The sequence below is a fragment of the Triturus cristatus genome, chromosome 12 (genome assembly GCF_964204655.1).
Source record: "Triturus cristatus chromosome 12, aTriCri1.1, whole genome shotgun sequence".
In the NCBI taxonomy this organism is placed as follows: domain Eukaryota; kingdom Metazoa; phylum Chordata; class Amphibia; order Caudata; family Salamandridae; genus Triturus; species Triturus cristatus.
The window spans coordinates 2,999,134-3,022,700 of NC_140595.1; the positions used below are offsets into that span (position 1 = coordinate 2,999,134).

A 23,567-nucleotide genomic window follows, 5' to 3' on the forward strand; every position below is an offset into this window, starting at 1 on the left:
GGCCGGGATGGACCCCAGAGATGTGGGCCACCAGGAGTCGTCCCATGCGGAGGGGTTGGACCCGAGGATGAGGATTTCTGTCTTGTCTGTGTTCAGTTTGAGGCAGCTGTCCTCCATCCAGTCGGCGACAGCCTTCATTCCCTGATGGAGGTTGGATTTGGCGGTGAGGGGGTCCTTGGTGAGGGAAAGGATCAGTTGCGTGTCGTCGGCGTAGGAGATTATGTTGAGGTCGTGATGTCGGGCGATGCGTGCTAGTGGCGCCATGTAGACGTTGAACAGCGTCGGGCTGAGGGAGGATCTTTGTGGGACGCCGCAGATTATCTTGAAAGCCTCGAAGCGGAACGGGGGGAGGCGGAGTCTCTGAGTTCTGCCGGAGAGGAAGGAGGTGATCCAGTCCAAGGCTTTGTTTTGGATCCCTGCGTCGTGGAGGCGCGTGCGTAGTGTGCGGTGGCAGACGGTGTCGAAGGCGGCGGAGAGGTCCAGGAGGATGAGGGCTGCTGTCTCGCCGTTGTCTAGCAGTATTCTGATTTCGTCTGTGGCGGCGATGAGGGCGGTCTCGGTGCTGTGGTTGCTGCGGAATCCTGATTATGATGGGTCCAGGATGTTGTTGTCTTCGAGGTGACAGGTGAGCTGGATGTTCACTATCTTCTCGATGACCTTAGCTGGGAACGGGAGCAGGGAGATGGGGCGGAAGTTTTTGAGGTCGCTCGGGTCAGCTTTGGGTTTCTTCAGTAGGGCGTTGAGCTCTGCGTGCTTCCAGCTCTCAGGGAAGGTGGCGGTCTCAAAGGAGAGGTTGATGATTTTGTGCAGGTGGGGTGCGATGGAGTTGCTGGCTTTGTTGAAGATGTGATGTGGGAGGGGGTCTGAAGGGGAGCCGGAGTGGATAGATCCCATGGTCTTGATAGTGTCCTCGATGCTCACGTTAGCCCAGGTGGTCAGGGCTTCGTGGGTGGTGGGGTGCGGTGGGTTAGGTGCGGCGTTGTCGGCCGGGGTTTGAAGATGTTGTGGATGTCGGTGATTTTCCGGTGGAAGAAGGTGGCAAGCGAGTCGCACAGGGCTTGTGATGGTGGGATGTCGTTGGCGTTGGAGCTGGGGTTGGAGAGTTCTTTTACGATGGTGAAGAGCTCCTTGCTGTTGTGCGCGTTGTTGTCGAGGCGGTCTGTGAAGGAGGTCTTTTTGGCGGTCCTGATGAGGTGGTGGTGGTTGCGGATGGCGTCTTTGTAGGCAGTGTGGCTGTCTGGCGTCTTGTCCCTGTTCCGTGTGTTTTCCAGTTTCCGGCAGGTGCGTTTGGAGTCTAGGAGTTCCGGGGAGAACCAGCTGACTCTTCTGCTGGTGCATCTGTTGGTGGGGTTTTTCAGTGGTGCGATGGTGTTGGCGCAGTCGTTCATCCAGCGTTCGAGGGAGAGTGCCCCCTCATCTGGGTTGGTGGGGTTCGTCGGAGGGTTGGGTGCGAGGGACATCACCCCCACCAGGAAAAGCGCCTAGCACGGGTAGGTAGGTGTCCCTCCCAGAATCAGAGCGCTGAGCGACCGATCCCAACCCCCCAATGCTCCCTGCTCATGCCCCTCGAGGCAAAAACACGGACTTGAACCTGTGCCCCAAGGACACCTGTTATTGGACTGCTGTCCTCTGATCTACCAACTGCTCACCGGTAGACTTGCCCGACTGAGCACCCCCTCCCCCATGGCGGCATAACTCACCCGTGCCAACAGCAGTTTCCAGGAGTCCCGCTGAGTATTACCGGCTGTTCCTGGGAGTATGCTAGTTCGGCCAGGAATCAGCATAATTATTTCATGTACCGTCTCTGAACTGTCAAACAGCCCCCCGTGGCCTACACCATCCAGGGGCAGCCTCATGTTCCTACGGGCCGACAAACGAACAACAAGATATTTCTAACAGAGGCTCCAGCAGTGATCTACTAAAGCTCAGAGACCGGCAGGCAGAGACCCAGAGTGAAGCCGTATTCCACCGGCATCTTGAGAGCAGGCCCATGTGGTGTGGGGAAAAGGAGCGCGCAGCTGAACCGGAAAGCTAACCCGTTGCTCCGTTCACTCTCTGCCCACGCCTGTGGTAATATTGCTGCCGGAGAAAGACGCGCGGCCAACCCCAGGGCTTGTCCTGGGACATATGCTCCCGTGCTGACGCTCCGCCTCGCCATGGAGCGCATCTACTCATATCCGGCACTTCGTGGTGTGCGCGATCCCGGGAAGTACTCTGCACCCAATACCACTACGTCTGGCCAGGAACTCCCCGCCCGCAGTGAGCCCAGCAAATGTTTTCTCTGCCAGTCCACAGGGCTCCACCGTGCCCGGCAGCAGAGACGTCCCATTGGGTAGCCACAGAGGCCTTCCGTCTGCAACCCTGCACCGAGTGGCAGCGCCGCCGCCAAGCTCATTTGTGCCGCGTGGCACCAAGCATGACCGGAACAGCGTCGAGCCACCTGACACGCTACATGGCGACGTCCCGTTCAGAAGAGGTCGCCAAAATGGTGGGGGAGGGATGTATACCCTCCCCCCAAGTCCTGGGTGCCCAGGAAGTGACACCCCTCGTGCGCCGCAACCAGGCTGGAGATTGGGGGGAGGGGGGGGACTCCAACCAGAGTCCCTGACCCTGAAGGGGGCAGGGGTGTGGGGTGCTCAGGCGACACTAGAGTGCTGACCTCCCTAGTGGCCCCCTGTGGGTGCCTCGGCCAGCAGCATTTTTAGGTCTCGTCTGAGACAGCGCTTTAGCGCTGTTCTGGCGAGACTTATAGTAAGCACTTTTGGAAGTGCAAACAGTGCTTTCCAGGCCTCCAAATACAGTGCATGTGCCCTGGGCGCGCGCACCATTTGGCAGCCTGAAAAGCACTGCCTGATCACTTGCTTTGATGTCCTCAGTGAGCCGCGGGGCCACTGAGGACATCAAAGTGCACACCATTTGCCACCCCTTGTTTTTTCCTTTGATCCCTATCTTTCCCTTCCTCAATCTCACCCTCTCCCTGCCTTTTACAACTGCGGCCCGCACCACTGCGCCCGCCCCCACTCCCCCCTCCCACTCCCTCCTCGTCAGCTTCAGTGCGCTCTTGTTCTGTGCCACCCGTTTTTTTTCCTCGTTTTTTGTGCCTTTCTGCCCTCTGTTCCACTCGTTTTCCCTCTTTTTGTGCCTTTCTGCCCTCTGCTCCTCTCGTTTTTGTGCCCTTCTGCCCTCTGTTCCACTCGTTTTTGTGCCCTTCTGCCCTCTGTTCCACTCGTTTTTTGTGTGCCTTTCTGCCCTCTGCTCCTCTCGTCTTTTGTGCCCTTCTGCGCCACTTTTTTGTGCCTTTCTGCCCTCTGTGCCACTCGTTTTCCACTCTTTTTTGTGCCTTTCTGTCCTCTGTTCCACTCGTTTCCCTCTTTTTTTTTTTGTGCCTTTCTGCCCTCTGTTCCACTCGTTTTTTTGTGCCCTTCTGCCCTCTGTGCCACTCGTTTTTCGTGCCTTTCTGCCCTCTGTTCCTTTCGTTTTTCTGTACCGGCTTGTTACCCAGGAGTCTGTGTAAGGCGCGCGCCTACAGACCGGTCCCTTAAGGTGACTGGCCACCACGTCATCAGAGACTTTATGTTCCTGTCTTGTCCTTAAGTAGACGACAAAGTATTGTGGGAGTTGTAGTTCTGGTTTAACTCAAATTGAACAATTTAGCTGCGGATCTAGATGAAGGAATACGGTGACCTTGCTTGCTGGGACTACATTCCTCTGCACGTCTAGTACACACTAGGAAACTGTCCCCCGACTTCCCAAGAAAAGGCCTCAGAGAGGACATGTGGTCATAGGACAGCCTTCATGGCCTGTGCCTGGCCTCCGAAGCTGGACCCTTCGAAGCACTGAGCCAGGGCCAGGGTTGGGGCGCAGAGGGGCTCTGCTCGCTTATACTCCCCCGGAGTGTTTATTCACTTTCAGAATGAATCCTCCATATCTGTAGTGTCACGTGAGGCAGGATCATGGGATTCTGTGGGTGCGCAGCCCTGTGGATCACCCCCCCCCCCCCCAAACGTTAATCCTTGAAGCCCGGGATGTCAGGGTGGTGTCTAACTGGCTGGCTTTGAGGCGCTGCCAGAAAGACACGTTGGCGCTAGCTGGAGAGTTGTGCCTGGCTCCAAGGGTCCACCTGTAGTGCCACTTAGTGGGAACTTGAACCAGGCGCTAAGCAGCGGTCGGATACTGGTGCGAGCTGGCGATATGTGCCAGGCTCTCCCGTGACCCGCACCTGATGGCACCCCGGCACCTGCCCCTGGCAGTGATTCACGCAGCTCCATCACTATAAAGTTATTTCGAAAAATTGATCCCTTAAAACTTACAGACTATAAAACAATCATCAGATCACAACATTTCAAGATTGTTGGAACGGGACGTCACGAAAAGATTTATAAGGGGGACGAACCCTTAGTAAACAGGAATTGGCCTGTCAACCAATCAAGAGACTGCAATAACAAGCGGCACTGAAAGCGATCGCTATTGTAAAATGTATGTGTGCGTCTGTAGCATAACTAGTGCTCATGTAAAGCGCTCTGATACCTCCGGGTCGAGTTCGCGCTATATAAAACTCCACCCAAAAAAAACAAGCATTTGCAATGCAATAGGTCTCGCATTGACGTGAGTTTGAGCTATTGACATTGCAAATAACAATGCCTTTTAGTTTTGTTTTCTTTTTATAAACATAAATAAAAGGCATTGTTATTTACAATGCCAGTGGCATAAACTTGCGTAACTGCGAGACCTATTGCATTGCAAATGCTTGTTTTCTTCTATTCTGATGTGCGGCAGCGTGACAGTGGGCGAGTGTGGCTTGAACATGTTTGCAGTATTTCATGGAGGTGCTGACTGTACCGTCTTGCGTTAGTTGGTATTGATTTCTATTTGGAGGGATTTACGTGGGGAGAGGATGTAACCTCACGGCTACAGCAGCCCACTATGGAGCTGGGGAACCAGGTTTGAGTCTCGGCGTCAGCTCAACAAACAGCCTGTGATTCTGGGCAAATCACTTAATCTGCCCACGCCTAGCAAATGATGAATGTGTCCGTCTGTAACGTCCCTGGTGCTCATGTACAGCGCTCCAATACCTTAGGGTCGAGTTCGAGCTATATAAATCTGCAACAACAAAAAAAGTGACGGGGCTTTAGCCTCTGTGATCACTCTTGAACGGTTAAACAATGTTATGAAGGCCGACACAGAGAGGAGGGTTCGAGAGGAGCCCTTCGTGCCCAGCGGCGGAGGGACTGGCTGTCTGTGACTGAAGGCTTTTCCTCTCCACCGCCTGCAGGTATCAGTGGGGGAGAGAGGGAGGGAGGGAGGGAGGGAGAGAGAGAGAGAGAGAGAGAGAGAGAGATGTAGAGAGAGAGACCACTAGCCTCACTGTTCAACAGGCCTGCAGGTGAAGCCATCCCTCTCATTTTCAGCGGTGCTAGAATTAGCTCATAGCCTTGAAGTGCCAGAATGGGGGTGGAGTTGCTATAAATATATAGCCGCCGTCCTGTTGGATTATTTGCTCTTGTTCATGCTTTTGGGAATCGCTGCTGCCACTTTATTTGTCTTTCTTGTGGTTACTTTTAGACTGCTACAGGCGGCCCTCCTTGGCGCTTTGACACCTTCGGGCACAGGTACACTTTAACAAGTCCTTTCACTTACAGTTCATACAGGACACTCGAGACGTCGTTGCAGACGCTCAGTTCTCCTCCGCAGTTACTCCAGGGCGCTGCGCTCCTTGCAAGGGTTCTCCATGTAGAGCGCGGTCTCCTGCCCCAAAGGCTCCGTCTGAAGACGCACAATGCGCCAGCCGCCATCTGCCCACAAGGAGACCTTTGCCCCTGCCACAAGAAGCACTTTGGAGAGGAGTCTCACATATAGATTGAAAAGGAAGGGAGGTGGTATTGGCATCACAGCTTGATTCCAAGTGTGGAGAAGCCAAAGAAGGCCGAATGACTGTCCGAAAACTGACCTCAAGAACTGACTTTAGCCAGCCCAAAATGGAGAAGGAAAAGTCTGTTTTCGGACAGTTGGCTTTCCAAGATGGAATGATCGATGGTGCTGAAGGCCGTGAGCAAATGTAATAAAAGCGGGGTCCCGAACGCCACTATTATCGATCAGATGTGTGAAGGCCTCCAGCATAGATCGTAGGATCATCTCTGTACCTCTGCTCTGATCTAAGCCTGCCTGGAAGGACTCCAAGAGGGTGTTGCCGCAGCAAACAAATGTAATTGTCCTAGGATTAACTATTCCAGTAGTTGCCTCAGTGTACAATGAGGAATATTGGGCAACCATTGCTCAAGTAGTCAGTCCTTCAAGAACTTTTTTTTTTTCTTTTCCCCAGTGAAGGCTTAAGGCAGATTTCCAGGCCCTTGGTACTATTCTTCTTTGTGTTCAGAGAGCTGTTAAACAGCTGCATTAGCGCAGGCTTGTTACTTGGGGGCATGCCTCCCTTGATCGTAAAATAGTAAAGGAAGGTGCAGGTTTCTCCAGATATACTGATCGACTGCCAGGCAGTCAAATCTGGTTGACTCAGGGTGACCAATTAGATTGCCCTAAACAGCAGATTGTTTCAGCCCCTCTGCTTGGCTGGATTTTGAGCACCCAGAGTTCACCTTTACATTTAGAACCTTATTTGCAGCCATCACGTTACCTGGGCCCCTTTGTGAATGCATTTCCACATTGGTTTGTCCTTAACCCCTTCCCCGCTCATGACGCAACCACTCCGTCATGAGCCACGGGTGCGCTGTGCTCATGACGGAGTGGTTCCGTCATGCTGCGGCCGTTGGCGGCCGATCCGCCCACGCGGTGCTAATTCCCCGCCTGTGCGGGCAATTAGCGCAGTGGGCGGAGACGTGACGTAACCACTCCGTCATGAGCACAGCTCACCCGTGACTCGTGACGGAGTGGTTCCATCACGAGCACAGCGGACCCGTAACTGCCCCCAAACCCCCCCCAGCCCGCGGCGGAATTCCTGCCGCGGTGAAGGGGTTAAATTGCGCCCTCTGGACAGGCAATGCCAATATTGTGAGACAATACTAATATTTACAATTTTCAAATTTTATTTCAAAATATTTGCGGAATGTTAAACTTCCTTCAAAATTTTCTAGATTGAAGTTGGAATATCCCTTAAGTAATATAAGGGGATTATGTTCTCAAATATTCCGGGATGGGAGTTACAATAGTAAATTAACATCTCGGGCTGCTTTGGGAACAGAAGCACTTCACCCAGGATTCTGGGACTGGAGACAGAACTGTAAATCGCCCTCCTGAACTACCGTGAGGGGAGCCGCACTTTATTCAAATATTCTTGGGCTTGAGTTGGTAAAGTGAATTTGCCTCCCCTGCTTCAACATAGAATCTGAAGCCACAGAGCACAACATTTTCTGCACTGGTTCCCAGAGCCTTCTAGTCATGGTAGGTTGCTCTGGGACTTCCCTGGTACATGGACTGAGACTCCAGAGCATACGTGTTAGAAATAGGGGTCTCTAGTCGACATTGGCTGACGCCGATGTCGAATAGTGACCCTTCTTCCCAAGTCAGAGTAAGGGGGTTACACCCTTTGATAACCACTGTTCAACCCTGTGGTAACGTAGCACGAGCAGACAGGCCTATCTCAGAGGCAGTGTGTGAAGCATTTAGGACCATACACAATAACGCAGGAAAGACGCTACAAAATAGACCCCACAAGCAGTTATAAAAAATAGTTATCTTTATATAGATTAAACACGAAACTGAGAAATGCTCAGAGAACCACAATGCACGTAATTACAGATGTGTCGCAAGAGCGATGAAAGCACTGGTTTGTGCGGGTGGAACGAACTTGGTTCGGGGCCGGGATCTATGCGACCCGGCGATGCACAAGGTATTTAGGATATAAAGGGGCACGGGGCACAGCTCCTCAGGGAAGGTGCGGGTGGACCCCCAGCGCCACAGTTCCTAGGTGGTGGCGATCCACAGCGTGCACTCACGATAATCCTGGGACGGGTAAAAGTGGCACCCAGTGGCGCACGCGGAAGTTGACAAGGCTCCCGAAGTGGGGCTAGCGTGGGCACTCAGCGGCACAGCTTCAGCTGCAGTGGCCTGCGATAGCGATGATTCTTGTGGCAAAGTAGGGATGGACACTCAGTGGCACAACTTCTCAATGGCGGCGGCCCAAAACAGTGATAGTAAGGACTCTTGTAGCAAAGCCAATGCGGGTCTGCAGCGGCACAGCTCCTCGGCTGCAGCGGCCCACAGTGGCGGTGGTACTGATTCTCGTAGTAGGGCAAATGCAGGTACCCAGTGGCACAGCTTCTCCGCAGCAGTGGCCCACAATAGCAACAACAAGGTTTTTCATAGCAAGGCCAAGGTAGGCACCCAGCGGCACAGCTCCTCGGCTGCGGTGGCCCACAATGGCGTCAACAATGGATCTCGTAGCAAGGCCTATGCGGGCACTCAGCGGCACAGCTCCTCGGCTGCGGTGGCCCACAATGGCGTCAACAATGGATCTCGTAGCAAGGCCTATGCGGGCACTCAGCGGCACAGCTCCTCGGCTGCAGCGGCCCGCAATGGCGATAGCAATAGTCTCCGTAGACAAGGCAAATGCGGGCACTCAGCGGTACAGCTTCTCAGCTGCAGCGGCCCACAATGGCGATAGCAATAGTTTCCGTAGACAAGGCAAATGTGGGCACTCAGCGGCACAGCTCCTCAGCTGCAGCGGCCCACAATGGCGATAGCAATAGTTTCCGTAGGTAAGCAAAAGCGGCGTTCCCCACAGTAGATCCAGAGGCCTTGGATTTCTCGTCAGAGGCCTCACCTGTGAGTAGGATTTCTCTCAATAGGAATCCGGGCTGCTGATGAATGAAGTCTAATGTCCCTGAGACTTCTGCAGGAGGCAAGCTCAATTCAGGCCCTTGGGTAGTTGCTTCAGTGGATGGATGAAAGTTTCAAAGTCCTTTCCCTCTCGTTTCTACGGCCAGAGGTTCGTCTTCGCATCCCGAAGTTACACACCACGAAGGGGTTTCAGCTCAGATCTTTATACCCCCAAAGTCTTTGTTCTTGAGAGAGTCACAAATCACTCTACCCAGCCAGAACCAGTTTGGTGTCGACTTAGGTCACTTTATATACGAGGCTGCATCCTCCCTTTCAGGGAGAGGGGGCCCATCATCAGATACCCAGCGGGAGGTGGAGCCTTCATTCACCTTGCCAGGCACAGCCCTGCTCAGATCAAAGGGGTCACCCCTCCCCATACTTCAACGGCAGATTGCTCCGTTCGACCCAGGTCAGCCCCAGCCTGCCCTGGCCCTCTAAACCAGACGACCAATACACATACCAGTGAAACACACAAAGACGCAGACAAAAAAATACCTACTTTCCAAAAGTGGCAGTTGCACATGCAGGATACAAAGACAATCACTACTACCAGATGCACTTTAATATTTGGAGCGGAAGCATACCAAATTCGACTTCCCTAACATGTTCCTTGGCACTACTAGGACTACACCAGTTCATCAGTAATTTTATAATAAGGAGCATTCGCGCTGTGTCACTGAATGGCAGTGGCACAGCGCCCAGAACATCTAACGACCGCAACCACGAAGGAGACAAAAACGACAAAAATGGAAGGGAGACCTCCGCCAATGGTGCCAGGTCTAACAATACGTTTGAGGTTGGGGGGGGGGGGGTAAGGGGGAGAGGGGCACACAAAGTGCACCCCTCTTTCAGTTAGTTCAACCCTCCATAACCGGAGTTATTTCAGTCAAGTGAAATGCACTACCACCTTTTACCTTCACTAGTAGCCACAGGACTGAGTGGGGTCTGTGAACTGTTCAGAGACTGCAGACACGGTACTTGCGAGCACCCTTGAAAAACATTTTCTTTAGACTTAATGTAATGGGACAAAGTTGCTCTGGGTTTTAAAACAACATTTGGACTCCTGTCTTTGGAGGTCCATAGCTGCCAAGTGAACTCTGGTAATTTGTGGGAACACTCCACGAATCCTGACTTCTTAACCAGCAGACATTTTCATACTGAGCGTTGAACCTCTGCATACAATGATTACAAAAGTCACAGAATGCAACATGTTGTTCAATCAATCGTATCATTTGTAAAGCGCGCTACTTACCCGTGAGGGTCTCAAGGCGCTAAGGGGTGGGGAATGCTGCTACTGCTCGAAAAGCCAGATCTTGAGGAGTCTTCTGAAGGTCAGTAGGTCTTGGGTCTGCCGTAGGTGGCTGGGGAGGGTGTTCCAGGTCTTGGCGGCGATGTGGGAGAACGATCTGCCGCCGGAGGTCGCTCTTTGGATGCAGGGGACTTTGACGAGTGCGAGGTCGGCGGAGCGGAGCTGGAGGGTGGGTGTGTAGAAGCTGAGTCGTCTGTTGAGATATGTTGGTCCGGTGTTGTGGAGTGCCTTGTGTGAGTGGGTGAGGAGCTTGAATGTTATCCTCTTGTTGACTGGGAGCCAGTGCAGGTCTCTCAGGTGGGGAGTGATATGGCTGCGGCGAGGGATGTCTAGGATCAGGCATGCAGAGGCGTTCTGGATGCGTTGCAGCCGTCTCAGGAGTTTGGCCGGGGCTCCTGTGTAGAGGGCGTTTCCGTAGTCCAATCTGCTGCTGACGAGGGCCTGTGTGACCCTTTTCTCGTTTCGGTTGGGATCCACTTGTAGATCCAGCGGAGCATGCGGGAGGGTGTTGAAGCAGGAGGAAGAGATGGTGTTGACCTGCTTAGTCATGGAGAGGGTGGAGTCGAGGATGACCTCTAGGTTACGTGAGTGGTCGGTGGGTGTTGAAGCTGTTCCCAGTGCGGTCGGCCACCAGGAGTCGTCCCAGGCAAAGGGGGTGGCTCTGAGTACGAGGACCTCTGTCTTGTCCGAGTTCAGCTTCAGCCTGCTGTTCCTCATCCATTCGGCGACGGCCTTCATTACTTCGTGGAGGTTGGTTTTGGTGGTGTGGGGTCCTTGGTGAGGGAGAGGATCAGCTGGGTGTCACCGGCATAGGAGATGATGTTGAGGTCGTGCAGTTGGGCGACGTGGGCGAGAGGTGCCATGTAGATGTTGAACAGCGTTGGGCTGAGGGATGAGCCCTGCGGTACGCCACAGATCTTGGTGGCTTCGGAGCGGAAGGGGGGAAGGCAGACACTGTGTTCTGCCGGAGAGGAAGGAGGTGGTCCAGTCCAGGGTCTTCTCTTGTAGCCCGGCGTCGTGGAGGCGTGTTCGTAGTGTGCGGTGGCAGACAGCGTCGAAGGCGGCTGACAGGTCCAGAAGGATGAGGGCCGCTGTTTCTCCGTTGTCTAGCAGGGTTCTGATGTCATCGGTGGCGGTGATGAGGGCAGTTTAGGTGCTCTGGTTGCTGCAGAAGCCGGACTGGGACGGGTCTAGGATGCTGTTCTCCTCGAGTTATCGGGTCAGTTGTTTGTTGACGGTCTTCTCGATGACCTTCGCCGGGAATGGGAGCAGGGAAATGGGCCGGAAGTTCTTGAGGTCTTTAAGGTCCGCCTTGGGTTTCTTGAGTAAGGCGTTGATCTCAGCGTACTTCCAGCTTTCCAATAAGGTTGCTGTCTCGAAGGAGATGTTGATGACTTTCTGGAGATGGGGTGCGATGGCTGTGCTGGCTTTGTTGAAGATGTGGTGTGGGCATGGGTCGGACGGGGATCCGGAGTGGATGGTGTTCATGATCTTGATGGTGTCGTCGGTGATGTTTGTCCAGGAGAGCAGGCGGTTGGTGCGGATGGTGGTCGTGGGGGCGGAGGTCTCGGTGGTTGTCGGGGCGGTAGTGGCGTTGATGCTGTTGTGGATGTCTGGGATTTTGCAGTGGAAGAAGTTGGCCAGCGAGTCGCACAGGTCTTGCGAAGGTGGAATGTCGTTGGTGTTGGAGCTGGGGTTGGAGAGTTCCTGCACGATGTTGAAGAGTTCTTTGCTGTTGTGTGCGTTGTTGTCTAGGCGGTACTTGAAGGAGGCCCTTTTGGTGGATCTGACGAGGTGATGGTGTCTGCGGGTGGCGTTCTTGTGGGATGCGTAGCTGTCCGGTGTTCATTCACGGAGCCAGTTCTTCTCCAGTTTTCGGCAGGTTTGCTTGGAGGCCTGAAGGTCTTCAGTGATCCAGCTGGCTTTCTTGCTGGTGTGATTGTTGGAGGGTTTGAGCGGGGCAAGGGTGTTGGCGCAGTCGTCGATCCACTGTCTGAGGTTGCGGGCGGCGGTGTCGGGGTTGGCGGGTGAGCTGGCCGAGGGTGGTGGTTAGCTGGTCTTTGGTGACTTTGCTCCAGCAGCAGCGAGGCATCTGTTGGGTGTGGTGCATGGTGGGCTCCTTGAAGGTGAAGTGGATGCAGCAATGGTCGGTCCAGTGGAGTTCGGTGGTGTGGTTGAAGGAGACGTGGGGGCTTGCGGAGAAGATGGGGTCAAGCGTGTGGCCGGCGAAGTGGGTGGGTGTTGTGATGAGTTGTCTGAGTCGGAGGTTGTCGATCAGGGTGGTGGAGTTGCGGTCGTTGTTGTTCTCGAGGTGGAAGTTCAGGTCCCTGAGAAGGATGTAGTCTGTGGAGGCGAGGGCGTGCGTGTTGACGAAGTCCGCGATGGAGTAGCTGAACTGTGGTCGGGGGTGGGGGTGGGTCTGTAGATGAGGGTTCCTGAGGGCGGTGATGGGGTTGGTGTGGATCTGGAAGTGCGGGTGATCGGCGGTGCTGAGGGTGTCGTCTGTGTTGGTCGAGACTCTGAGAGTGTTCCTGTGGATGATGGCGATTCCTATTCCGTTGGTGCAGTTCCTGCGGGTGATTTTGTAGCCTTCCGGGACGGCAATGGCGGGTGCCGAGGTGGGGTTCAGCCAGGTCTCCGCCAGGAAGGCGACGTCTGGGGAGGTAGTCGAGTAGGTCCCAGAGTTCAACGGTGTGTTTGAGGGAGGAGCGGGTGTTGAGGAGGTGTTGTTGAATAATATATATTTTTTTAAAGCTACATTTACCCAGTAACCTAATTCATGGTGGGATTTTGGAGGCCATACTTACTCTTGCGTCAACGCAAGAGTAAATCGCAGCATGCTAGAGGCCAGGGCTGGCTGAAGAAGTCACACCTGACCTGGAGCCGCTTGGCAGCAATGGAGGGATTGGTTGTCATTGTTGATCTCACCCTAGGTGGGATATTTAGGTTTGTGCGTGTCGTGAAGTACTTTTTAAAAGTAACTGGGTTTTTGAGTGTATTGTGTTCTGAGTGTCTAGCCTAAATCACCTCCTTGAAGAAGCTTTGGACTCCTGCACTCCACCATCCAGAGAGAGTCAAGTGCTGGACAGGAGAGCTTGGTAATCCGTGCGGGCGGGGTCCAGCTATACTGTGGCCCCAGGCACCAGTGGTAAACTTCTCCAGGTGTCACCGTTGGAGCCAAGTAGCCTCTAGCTGCACTGGAACCTCAGGAGCCAGGTCTCTCAGTGCCCCTCCCCCGTGCTGTACAAAGTGCTCGACATTCTTAGTGATGCTATCTCCTCCTCTTCCCTAGGGTCTGCATGCTCTGTTGGGGTCTACCTTGTATTCGGCTATGGGGCATCTCTACTGTGCAACCTCATCGGCTTCGTTTATCCAGCATACACATCGTGAGTATGAAGTCTCTGGACTGTCCCTTCCTTTCTTTCTGATTACCACCTCTCTTGTGCCATCCATCATTTGGTGGCCTCTCCTGTCCCTGTCTTCTTTCCTGTGGTGGCCCTTTTTTCTCTCTGGCAACCCCCTGTACCACCTCCCTATCGCTTCCCCTCTCCACGTCCAACCATTATCTGGTGGTCTTTTATGTCTGTGCCTCCTTTTCTTTGGTGGCCTTTCTTTGTCTCTGCATGTCCTTCTGGCGGTCTCCTCTCTGGCATCACTCTGCTTCCCTTTCTTTCTGACTGCATCCACTTTGCCTCCGCCTCCCTAACTGGCCACTTGCAATACTGCATTGGTTGAGCTACGGAGGAGGAGTCAGACCTCAGTGCTCTCGTGCCCGCCCCTGCTGTGGTGGAAGGTCACAATGGGGCCTGGGTTGGCTTCCTGCAAGAACCAGACTTTGGTCCTGCAAGGTACTTCCAGGAGCCACTAACCGAATGACGCGAAGTGATTTATATTGCGCAGCCACAGTATGGCGCTGGGTGACTGGCTGGAGGTAGCAGTGACTCTTAGTGGTCAGCCACAGTATGGTGCCACTGTCTGCTGTGCAAGGAAGTTGGGGAAGCGTGTGGGTGACTGCCACCCTGGCACACAGCTGGGGTGGGGTAGGCACCAGCGCAGGCAAAGAAGGCTGTATGGATGGGCTTGACTTTTTATCCAAGGTGTTGGTTATAAAGAAACTTATGAAATGCAGCTTCAGTTTTATTGGTAGAATTCAGTTCTTTTAACTCTCGAATACATTAGAAATAAAACCTGTGTGTGTTTCCATAAAAGGAGGCCGGAAATATAGTAAAAAGTCAGCCTTAAACCTTGTGGTAGTGAGAAGGTGCAACCTTGTAATGAAGCTAAGTTCACATCCTTGTACCTGGGAGGCATCGATCTGTCAGCAGAGCAGTTAATGATTACAGGACCCGATCCACTGCCCTTTGCACGATTGGTAAGACCAGCCAGAGATTTCTCTGCAGCACCTGCGGCATAGCTCTGCCTCACCCCAGCCGACCATAGAACAACTGGGCCTCTCTAGTCGGACCCAGCTCGGGCTCATCCCAGCCAGGTACAGCTTGTTCGCAGCTTGGACTCTTCCCAGCTGAACACACCTCTGCCTCTCCCTAGCCAGGCAAGCTCTGCTCCTTCTACGGCAGGCACAGCATTGTCCTTCCTAGTCTGGCACAGCTCTGCCTCTCCCTAGCCAGGCAAGCTCTGCTCCTCACACGGCAGGCACAGCATTGTCCTTCCTAGTCTGGCACAGCTCTGCCTCTCCCTAGCCAGGCAAGCTCTGCTCCTCCCACGGCAGGCACAGCATTGTCCTTCCCAGCTGAACACACCTCTGCCTCTCCCTAGCCAGGCAAGCTCTGCTCCTCCCACGGCAGGCACAGCATTGTCCTTCCTAGTCTGGCACAGCTCTGCCTCAACCTAGCCAGGCAAGCTCTGCTCCTCCCACGGCAGGCACAGCATTGTCCTTCCTAGTCTGGCACAGCTCTGCCTCTCCCTAGCCAGGCAAGCTCTGCTCCTTCTACGGCAGGCACAGCATTGTCCTTCCTAGTCTGGCACAGCTCTGCCTCAACCTAGCCAGGCAAGCTCTGCTCCTCCCACGGCAGGCACGGCATTGTCCTTCCTAGTCTGGCTCAGCTCTGCCTCTCCCTAGCCAGGCAAGCTCTGCTCCTCCTACGGCAGGCACGGCATTGTCCTTCCTAGTCTGGCTCAGCTCTGCCTCTCCCTAGCCAGGCAAGCTCTGCTCCTCCTACGGCAGGCACGGCATTGTCCTTCCTAGTCTGGCTCAGCTCTGCCTCTCCCTAGCCAGGCAAGCTCTGCTCCTCCTACGGCAGGCACGGCATTGTCCTTCCTAGTCTGGCTCAGCTCTGCCTCTCCCTAGCCAGGCAAGCTCTGCTCCTCCTACGGCAGGCACGGCATTGTCCTTCCTAGTCTGGCTCAGCTCGACTTCTACCCAGCCTGACTGGGAGGAGAAGGAGAACCCTCCGGTGTTGTAGTTCTTGAGGTGGGTGAGTAGGACCCTCTAGTGGTGCACTTACTGGGTGCAGAAGATGAGGACCCCTAGTGGTATAGTTATTGGGGTGGAGAAGAGCCCTCTGGTGTTGTAGTTCTTGGGGTGGAGAAGTGGGACCTTTTAGTGTTGTTGTTCTTGGGATGGGGCAGTGGGGTCCTCTGCTGGACCTCACCCCCTACTGTTGCCGTTCTTGGGGTGGGGGGGGGGGCTCCCTTTATAGTTCTGTTGATGGAGGGGCAGGGCTCTCTGTTGGTAGTACCTGGGGTGGAGGGGTCTTAGATCTTAGTAGTGTTGTAGTTGTAGTTCTTGGGATGAATGGAAAAGAGTACCATGAATGTAAACCTGTGAGTAGAAACTAAGAGCAAGTTACATATTTCTTTGGCATCGTTGCTACTGTAATGAATCTACAGACTGCACTTCCTGTCATTTTGAGATGCAACTTCCTATTTCAAAGTTTGGCGTCAACTTACAAAATACACACACAATGAAGGAAAAAACATATTTAAACGGGAAGTCTAAATCTACCAGAAGTTAAAAGGTTAATCGTAGGTGTGAGAAGTTGGCCTGATGTATGATGTCACTAGTTCTAGTGTACACCTTATATCAGTCCAAACAACCCTTATGGTGATTGGTTGTAAAGTCAACCTTATAGACCAGCTATCCTAGTGGTAGCATGGACAAGAGCAGTCTTAGGCTAAACTCTGAATGGCATGTGAAGCCAGCTGCGATACCATATATAATCCCTTGAATACCAAATGAAAGGACACCACAACAGATATATATATATATAAAATAAAGTGTATTTATTCTAGTCAAACCCTCAGCACTCTTTATGAGATTCGAGGTAAGTACAACACAGTCTTATTTAAGCATACATTAAGTCACACAGGTAAGTAATACAGTTAGGCCCTAGGGGCCACGCAAACCATATACTAAGTAAGTGGTATAAGGACCACTGTCACGGAAATAGAATAGGTCTAGGGAATCGCTGGGGTTACACTACACTACCAACAGTTAGGAAGTGGGAGGCCCACGGGATTCAGGTGCAGAGTGGAAACACTCACGCGTAATGCATTAGTCAATAGAATCACTAGCAGTTAGAAATAAGCAGTTTTAGGACACTTCTGGTATAGCTAGAAAGTAGAGACTCGGAAACTAGACCCTAGGATAGTCAATACCCTTGTGAGCACCGAAGTACCCAAGTTACCTAGCCCACGGGCTGTGGGTGCATAGGTGTGAACTTGCGTCGGGTTTCGTCGTGGACTTCTATGGATGCCTGAAGGAAAGTTGCTGACAGGCGGTCAGTGAAGAGTGTCCGGTGGATCCCAAGGCTGGGATCAAGAAGAGAGGATACCTGCAAGCAGAAGGGACAGAGTCTGGGTCACTAGCCAGTGACCACGTGGAACCAGGAAGGAACCAGGCGATGTCGTGAACATTGCAGGTGAAGAGGTGAAGCTTGTCGTAGCAGCCACGGGTACCAGGAGACGTCGAGGACGACCAGGACCAGGAGGCGAGCTGTCCCACGAAGGCTCTTGCTGTCGGCGACGTCGAACTAGGACTCACCAAGCCTTGGCAAGCGGAACCCACGAGGAACGGAGGACTTGCTTCTGGTGCAGACCAGGAAGGTCTGGGGTGCTTCTCTTTTGCAGAGGAATGGGAGCCAGTCTGGAGGAGCCAAACCAGCAGTGGAAGTTCAAAGGTGTGTCGTCGCAAAGGCCGCTAGCCAACGGGCAAGCAACCGGACAGACGCGGCAAGCAGGAAATTGCAAAAGGGCCCCACGCAGGACTCGTGGAGTGTGGGGGGCTGATCTTCTGTGCAGATGGTCCTTGGGGTTGGGGCTTCTCAATCCCCGGTGCACAACTTCGAGGGTACCTCAGAAGCTGCGCTGGAAGATACTCGCCACTTTTCCCAGGTAGCCGGTCCCACGTCTCTCGTCGTCTCCATGGATCTCAGCTCGGCTGTGGATGTGGATCAGGGTCGGAGAAGTCTGGAAGTCAAGGCTCTGGTCGGGCTCTGCAGTCGGTCCCTCGTAGAACTTCAGCAAAGCAAAGGGTAAGTCTCTTGATGGTGCCTGTTTGCACAGGGTAGCCACTCCTTGGCCACAAGGGAGATTCTTCAGTCTTCTTCTTTCGTCGAATGTCGAAGGTCCAGAGTTTCTGTTCAAGTTGCAGGTTCAGGATAATCTAATCTCCTGGGGCCCAGCTACCACTCTTATACTAATCTGGGGGGCTGGGTTGCCTGCTAGGTCACACCTTATGGGTGGCACCTGGGAGGGGGGTGGTTACACCCCCTTCCCTTTGTCCAGTTTCGCGCCAGGACTGGGGCTGGAGTGCCCCAGCACCGGTTTGAAATGGACTATGCATGGGACACCTTGTGTGCCCCAGGCATGTCTCATTCCTTTCAGCCCTCCCTGCCCCAATACACTAAAGGTTGTCTGGGGAGGTGCTAGCACCTCCCCAAGCAGGAAACCTATTGTCCAGGCCTCCCTTGCTGGGATCACTCCCAGCAGCAGGAGGTCAGACTCGAGTCTGTGGCAGCAGCATCCATTTTGTGATGCTGAGGCTTTGGTTAGAGTTAAACAGCAAAGTAGGATTTTAACACGTCTTTCCCTCTAGAAGGGGGGAATAATATCCTCCTCACCAGAAGTGGTATGGGGGTATTATTCCAAAGTGTTAGACACCTTACACGGCATGTTTTGATAAAGTCAAACCATAGTTACCATAACCGTTTAAGATTATAAGGTACTTTAAGAGTATATGGTAGGCTATATCATAGAACAGCTATAAGGACATGGTTCCAAAAGCTGCAGACAGGCTCGGCTCATGCTAGAGCACCATCTCACATGTTACCAAGCACTCTGCCTCCAGGATTGTTAAGGCCTGCCATAGGAGTGGCTGATAGGTACACATGTGTCTATTTTAAGGGTAGATATAGGTATACTATATCTAAGCAAGGGGTGATTACACGACCTTGCCCCAGCTGAGTGATCAGCCAGTTGTGTCTGATTGGAAGGCCAGACCAGGGGTGGCATAATACATGCTGCAGCCCCTGGGAGGTCTAGGGTACACCTATGCCCTGGGTACCTAGGGTACACTGTACAGGGTCCAATAAGGTGACCCTTACCAATTGTGTATGTACCTAGGGTACATGGAGTCCATTTTAAAGAGAGAGCAGACAGCCTGAGACCCTGAATGGCAGGATCTCAGGCCAACTAAGTCGAAAAACCAGCTAGACACTAGGCAAAAAGTTGGGGGTAACCATAGTCAGATATCCACCTTTCTACAGTAGGTAACGCCATATTTTCTTTTATCTTTTTTGACTGATGTTCCCCCTTCACCACCGATCTTTCTAAAACAATCCCTTCCCTTGTACCTCTACATTTATCTTGTGTTAAAACAATTAGCTACACTGCATGAGAAGCCCTTGTCTCGAAGCCTGCAGTTTAGCCGGCGAGTTTGGAGGGAGCTGTTCAGTTCTGTGAACGGCCGTCAGCCCACGGTTTCAGAGCCCCCTTCCCGCATTCCCCCTTCATACTGAGACGGTTACACCATAGAATATGCAGGTGTTTTCCCAAACCTCTCCCCGAGCTGCATCCTTTGTCTCACACACTGAGTGGGTTACTCCCAGAAGTACAGTTGTGCTCCTGTCTCCTCGGAGATGCTGTTCCATTCTCTTTTCACATTCTGAGCTGGTTACACCCTGGGGTATGAATGTGTGCTCCCAGCCTTCTCTCCAGAGCCCTACTTTAATCGTGAGCAGGTTACATACAGAGGTGCCCCCCTAGCTCCCAGCCTTCTCTCCATGGCTCTCATTCTTATAAGCAGGTTACACTCTGGAGTATGAAGGTGTCCCCCTCAGCCTTCACTCCAGAGCTATCCTACCATGGTGAGCAGGTTGCACAGTGGACTATGGAGGTGTATTTCTAGCTTTCTTACCAGATTTGTCACGTCTTGCTCCCATTTCATACTGAGCAGGTTACACACTGTAGTAAGGAGAGGTCTGCCCAATTTTATTTGTCAAGTTCCCCTCACTTTCTCGCCACTCCTACTGAACAGGCTACACCCCAAAATATAAAGGTCTTTTTGCATCCTTCTCTCCAGAGCTCCCCTTATGTGCCCCCTCTTGTACGTAGCAGGTTGCACCCCAGAGTATGGAGCTGTCCTCTTCCACTGACCTCTCGTCACTGCTTGAACCTTTGCCAGGCTATTATCCTGTTGGTGGAGGCCAAGAGCAGTTGCTCACCCTTCCAGTTGGTTATTTGGAAATCTGTTAAATACTGGACTCTGTGCAGGGGTGGGAACTATGCAGTGTCCTCCGGTGACCTTCACTTTCCAAGGACTACCAGCTTCCTGGAGTTCCCAAGTTAAGGAAATCTTTGTAGAACAGCATCACTTCATCCCAACAGAAGATGCAGAAGTGACCTCACAGGAAATCACACTGCACGACCTCTTCTAGTCTGTGGGGTATTTCATTTGTAAATCGTATAACTGTTGAGGTATCTCTGCAGCACAAAGTGGGAGTGAAAACCAACGCCGACCAGCAGCTGATTGAGATGTGGTCCAGGGTGGGTCATTGCAGGGGTTGCACAGCTGCCTCATGAGGGCAGCGACTGCTGTCCCAGCTTATATTCGTACGCTTAGACTCCTGAGCTCATCCGTTTAGTACAAAATATATTATTTTATAAGGGTTCTTGCCCCAAGAGGTGTCTGAACTGCACTAATGCCTCAAGTATTTGCCCTAAAGAGTGTTGTGACAGAGGGGCACTAGGACAAGAATGCTGAGCGGCAATCTGGAGTCCCAGCAGCACATGAACCCTGCCCCGGTTCAGCAGCTGCCTATGTTTTGATTACTGGTTAATCATTAAGTTTAATATATTTGAAACTTGCGCAAAAGAAGCAAGACATTGAAACCACACCATGTTCTCACGGTGGAGGAAATGAAACACTGGGCCCCGTCACTCTTATTCAATAATACAGTACACATTAAACAACTAATCCTTTCTAGCGCAATACAAGACCCTGTCCAACCTACTACGTCACCACAAACCCCAGCTTTCAAACTGAGCCCGTCACATAAAACTAATTCAATCGCCAGCCCGCGTGCAAAATTATATATATTTTCTGACATTCACGATGTCAATGGTATTGAAAATGAACCAAAACATTGTAGTGGGGCTTAAAGGCCTTCTCTTAAAGAGGCTCAGATAGTCAATACGCCTTTTCAATTCATTCCAGTAAATTTTTATTGTATAGATTAGTAGATTGTTCAGGTCAAATTTAAAACCATACAAACTTAAATATGCATTATATCTCTAAATGGATATCAAACTTTCAAAAAGTATTTAAAAATTAAACTAATTTGACTGCGCCTTTGTAAAACCATAAGTTCATTACTTATCAAGATTTTTTTTCCAGTGCATCAAAACCTATGTCTTTCAATTACATTTCCACAGTTTGTATTCTTGGTTAATTGAGAATCTTACACTGGAATAATGAAAGTGCAAAAGATTTAAATAATTTTCCACAGTGTCTGATATAGTTTGATGGGTCTGAATAACCCTTTTACTTCCCAACCATGTTTAGTAGTAATGGACCCACTCTATTTGGCAATGCGCAGTTCTCTGTAATAGTATAAAAATCTATTGAGTAATGATGATTTAATTCAAGAGCACAGCAGCGCTTAAAATGATTGTCCTGTGAGCTGTTCCCAATATATGAAGTCTCTTTCTATACTCCATTATTTTGACAAGTTTTATTCATGTTCCTTGGATCCCGCTTTAGATACTGTACCAATTTTAACCAGTAACCCCGATACCACGGTTGTTCTTGTACTGTTGATAAATCTATATTACAGTATTCATTAGTAACCCCGATTCCACAGTTGTTCTTGTACAGTTGATAAAAATAAATTTCAGTAATAACGGTAACTCTGAGTCTATAGATGTTCTTGTACCGTTGTTGATTAAATATAGATTTCAGTATTAACCGGTAACTCCGAGTTCACGGTTGTTCTTGTACCGTTGTTGATTAAATATAGATTTCAGTAGTAACCAGTTCACAATTGTTCTTTTACCTTTGATAAATATAGATTTCCTCAACGATTTTGAAGGAGTGTGACCAAGTAATGTGCCTGGTTGGGCAGATTTTATCCCACCACTGAGGAGCAACATTTTCCATGACCTTGTATTTACTGATTTGAGGGTCAGTGCTAGGTTCACAGGTTCACAAAATGTGAAGGGACCCAGTTGGGAACATCCAAAAATGGCTTTCTCTTACTCTCCAATTTTACTGAACTTCTTCCTGTATTCATTCCACAATATGTAAACGTCCTAGACATGGACACGTGTGATCTTGGATTAGAAGGCCATCTTGATCAATTGTAGTGGTAAACCTGCACACCATCTCTTCAAACACACCAAATATAGTTTCGTTCCTGGCCTCCTGTCTGCAATAACACTTTAGATGCAAGGTTGAATGTGATTCAAGACACCACTAGCGTAGTGGTCCAAAGAGGAGTTGATCAAGGCTGCATCAAGGCTGCATATTGTCTCCTTTATTTGTCTCTGACAGTCTCTGATGGTGACTTACTTAAAACTCGAACAGCCTTCCTCCTCAAGTTGCCACCCGTGCCTTTCCTGCGGTGTACGCGAGGGTGACACAGTGCTCATCTCAGATACTTAAGTGGAGTTACAAAGTAGGCAGGTCCCTTTCAATTCGTGATTGTTCAATGAAGACTGTCAAGGTGGATGAAACTAAGTGCATACACCTTTCTAGAGTGAAAACCCCCATTGTGTATCATCTGAAACTTGATAGTGTTGTAATGTTAATGTACTTGGACACTCCTCTTAATGAAGAGTTTAAATGAAAACTTAATTAGGAGAATCTAAAACTGAGAACTATATCAGTTTACAATAAATGTAAGAAACAGAATACATTGCAAGCGAACCAAAGACTTGTTACGCTGAAATGGGGAGAAATGAAGGAAAAATCCCAAAACTGTGCCCTGTGTGGCTTGTATTTGACAAATTCAATATTAAAATTAAAACTGCATTGTGAGGGAGCAAAAATGTATAACTGCCTTTAGGAAGCGGCAACGACATGATCCAATAACTGTGGCCTTGGCATGTTTAACTATCCCTAATAACTTTCATGTCCATTTATCCCCTGAGACATATTTTGCCCAGTAATTTAAAGAGACACTTGTGAAGAGGATAAGAACATTTCCAGCTTCTGTTCTGCCACAGCCTTCGTCCCACCTTGTCATCCTTGTGAGAGGCCACCCCACGGTTTGAAGGATTGGGATTCTGCTACCTACAAAGTTATGACTGGTTCGCCTTCTGAAGAGACCACGGGGATCTGGACAATGTAAGACCTCTGGTCAGATACACCTTGTGGCCTGAGGACTTTGTTCCAACTCTAAACCAACAACATATGTCTAAAAAAAACTCTTCCTTGAACTAAGGATGTTAGACGATGGGCAAAGCATTAGCTTGTGCTCCAGAGCATCCAAGAGAGAAAAAAAAAATGTCTTCAACGCAATTGCCATGGGGCCCGACTGCTACAGATTAGCCTTTGTAGAGAAATTAAATATTACCTCCATTCTCACCGTAACCATTTCTGGCCTGATTGTAAGTTGTACAATCTTACGCTGTTACAGAGGGTCTGCCTGCCTTAAGTTGGAATGAGAGCAGTGCCATGGAGGGGCTGCACCACCCACTGAGTGATTCACATTGTGGTGGCACTTGGATGCTGCACTGAAATAACACTTCCAGCTTGGCTATGTCCACTACTTCAGATTTGCTGTGCCCTTTGGCGGAGTCTTTCATTCCTTCTCCATTCCCTCTTTTTGGCCTTGTATGCCCCCCCCCCCCCAAGCCATGCCCCTACTTAAGTGCATCTTCTTGGCTATGCCTTCCTGCTCCTGTTGCCCTGTCTCCTCCTCTTGGATGCATCCCCCACTTATTACCCCATCTCCTCTGTTACTTGATT

At 51.2% G+C, this 23,567-nt stretch overlaps 1 protein-coding gene across 2 annotated transcripts in view; it reads left to right on the forward strand.

The window, feature by feature from the left end:
- The window catches only part of REEP6 (receptor accessory protein 6), an 87,136-nt gene that overhangs the window by 45,341 nt on the left and 18,228 nt on the right, over positions 1-23,567 (forward strand). For both annotated transcript variants that reach the window (XM_085638530.1, XM_085638531.1), the window contains exon 2: positions 13,431-13,524. In XM_085638530.1, the coding sequence (XP_085494656.1) occupies positions 13,431-13,524 (94 nt within the window). The remainder of the gene's footprint in view (positions 1-13,430; positions 13,525-23,567) is intronic.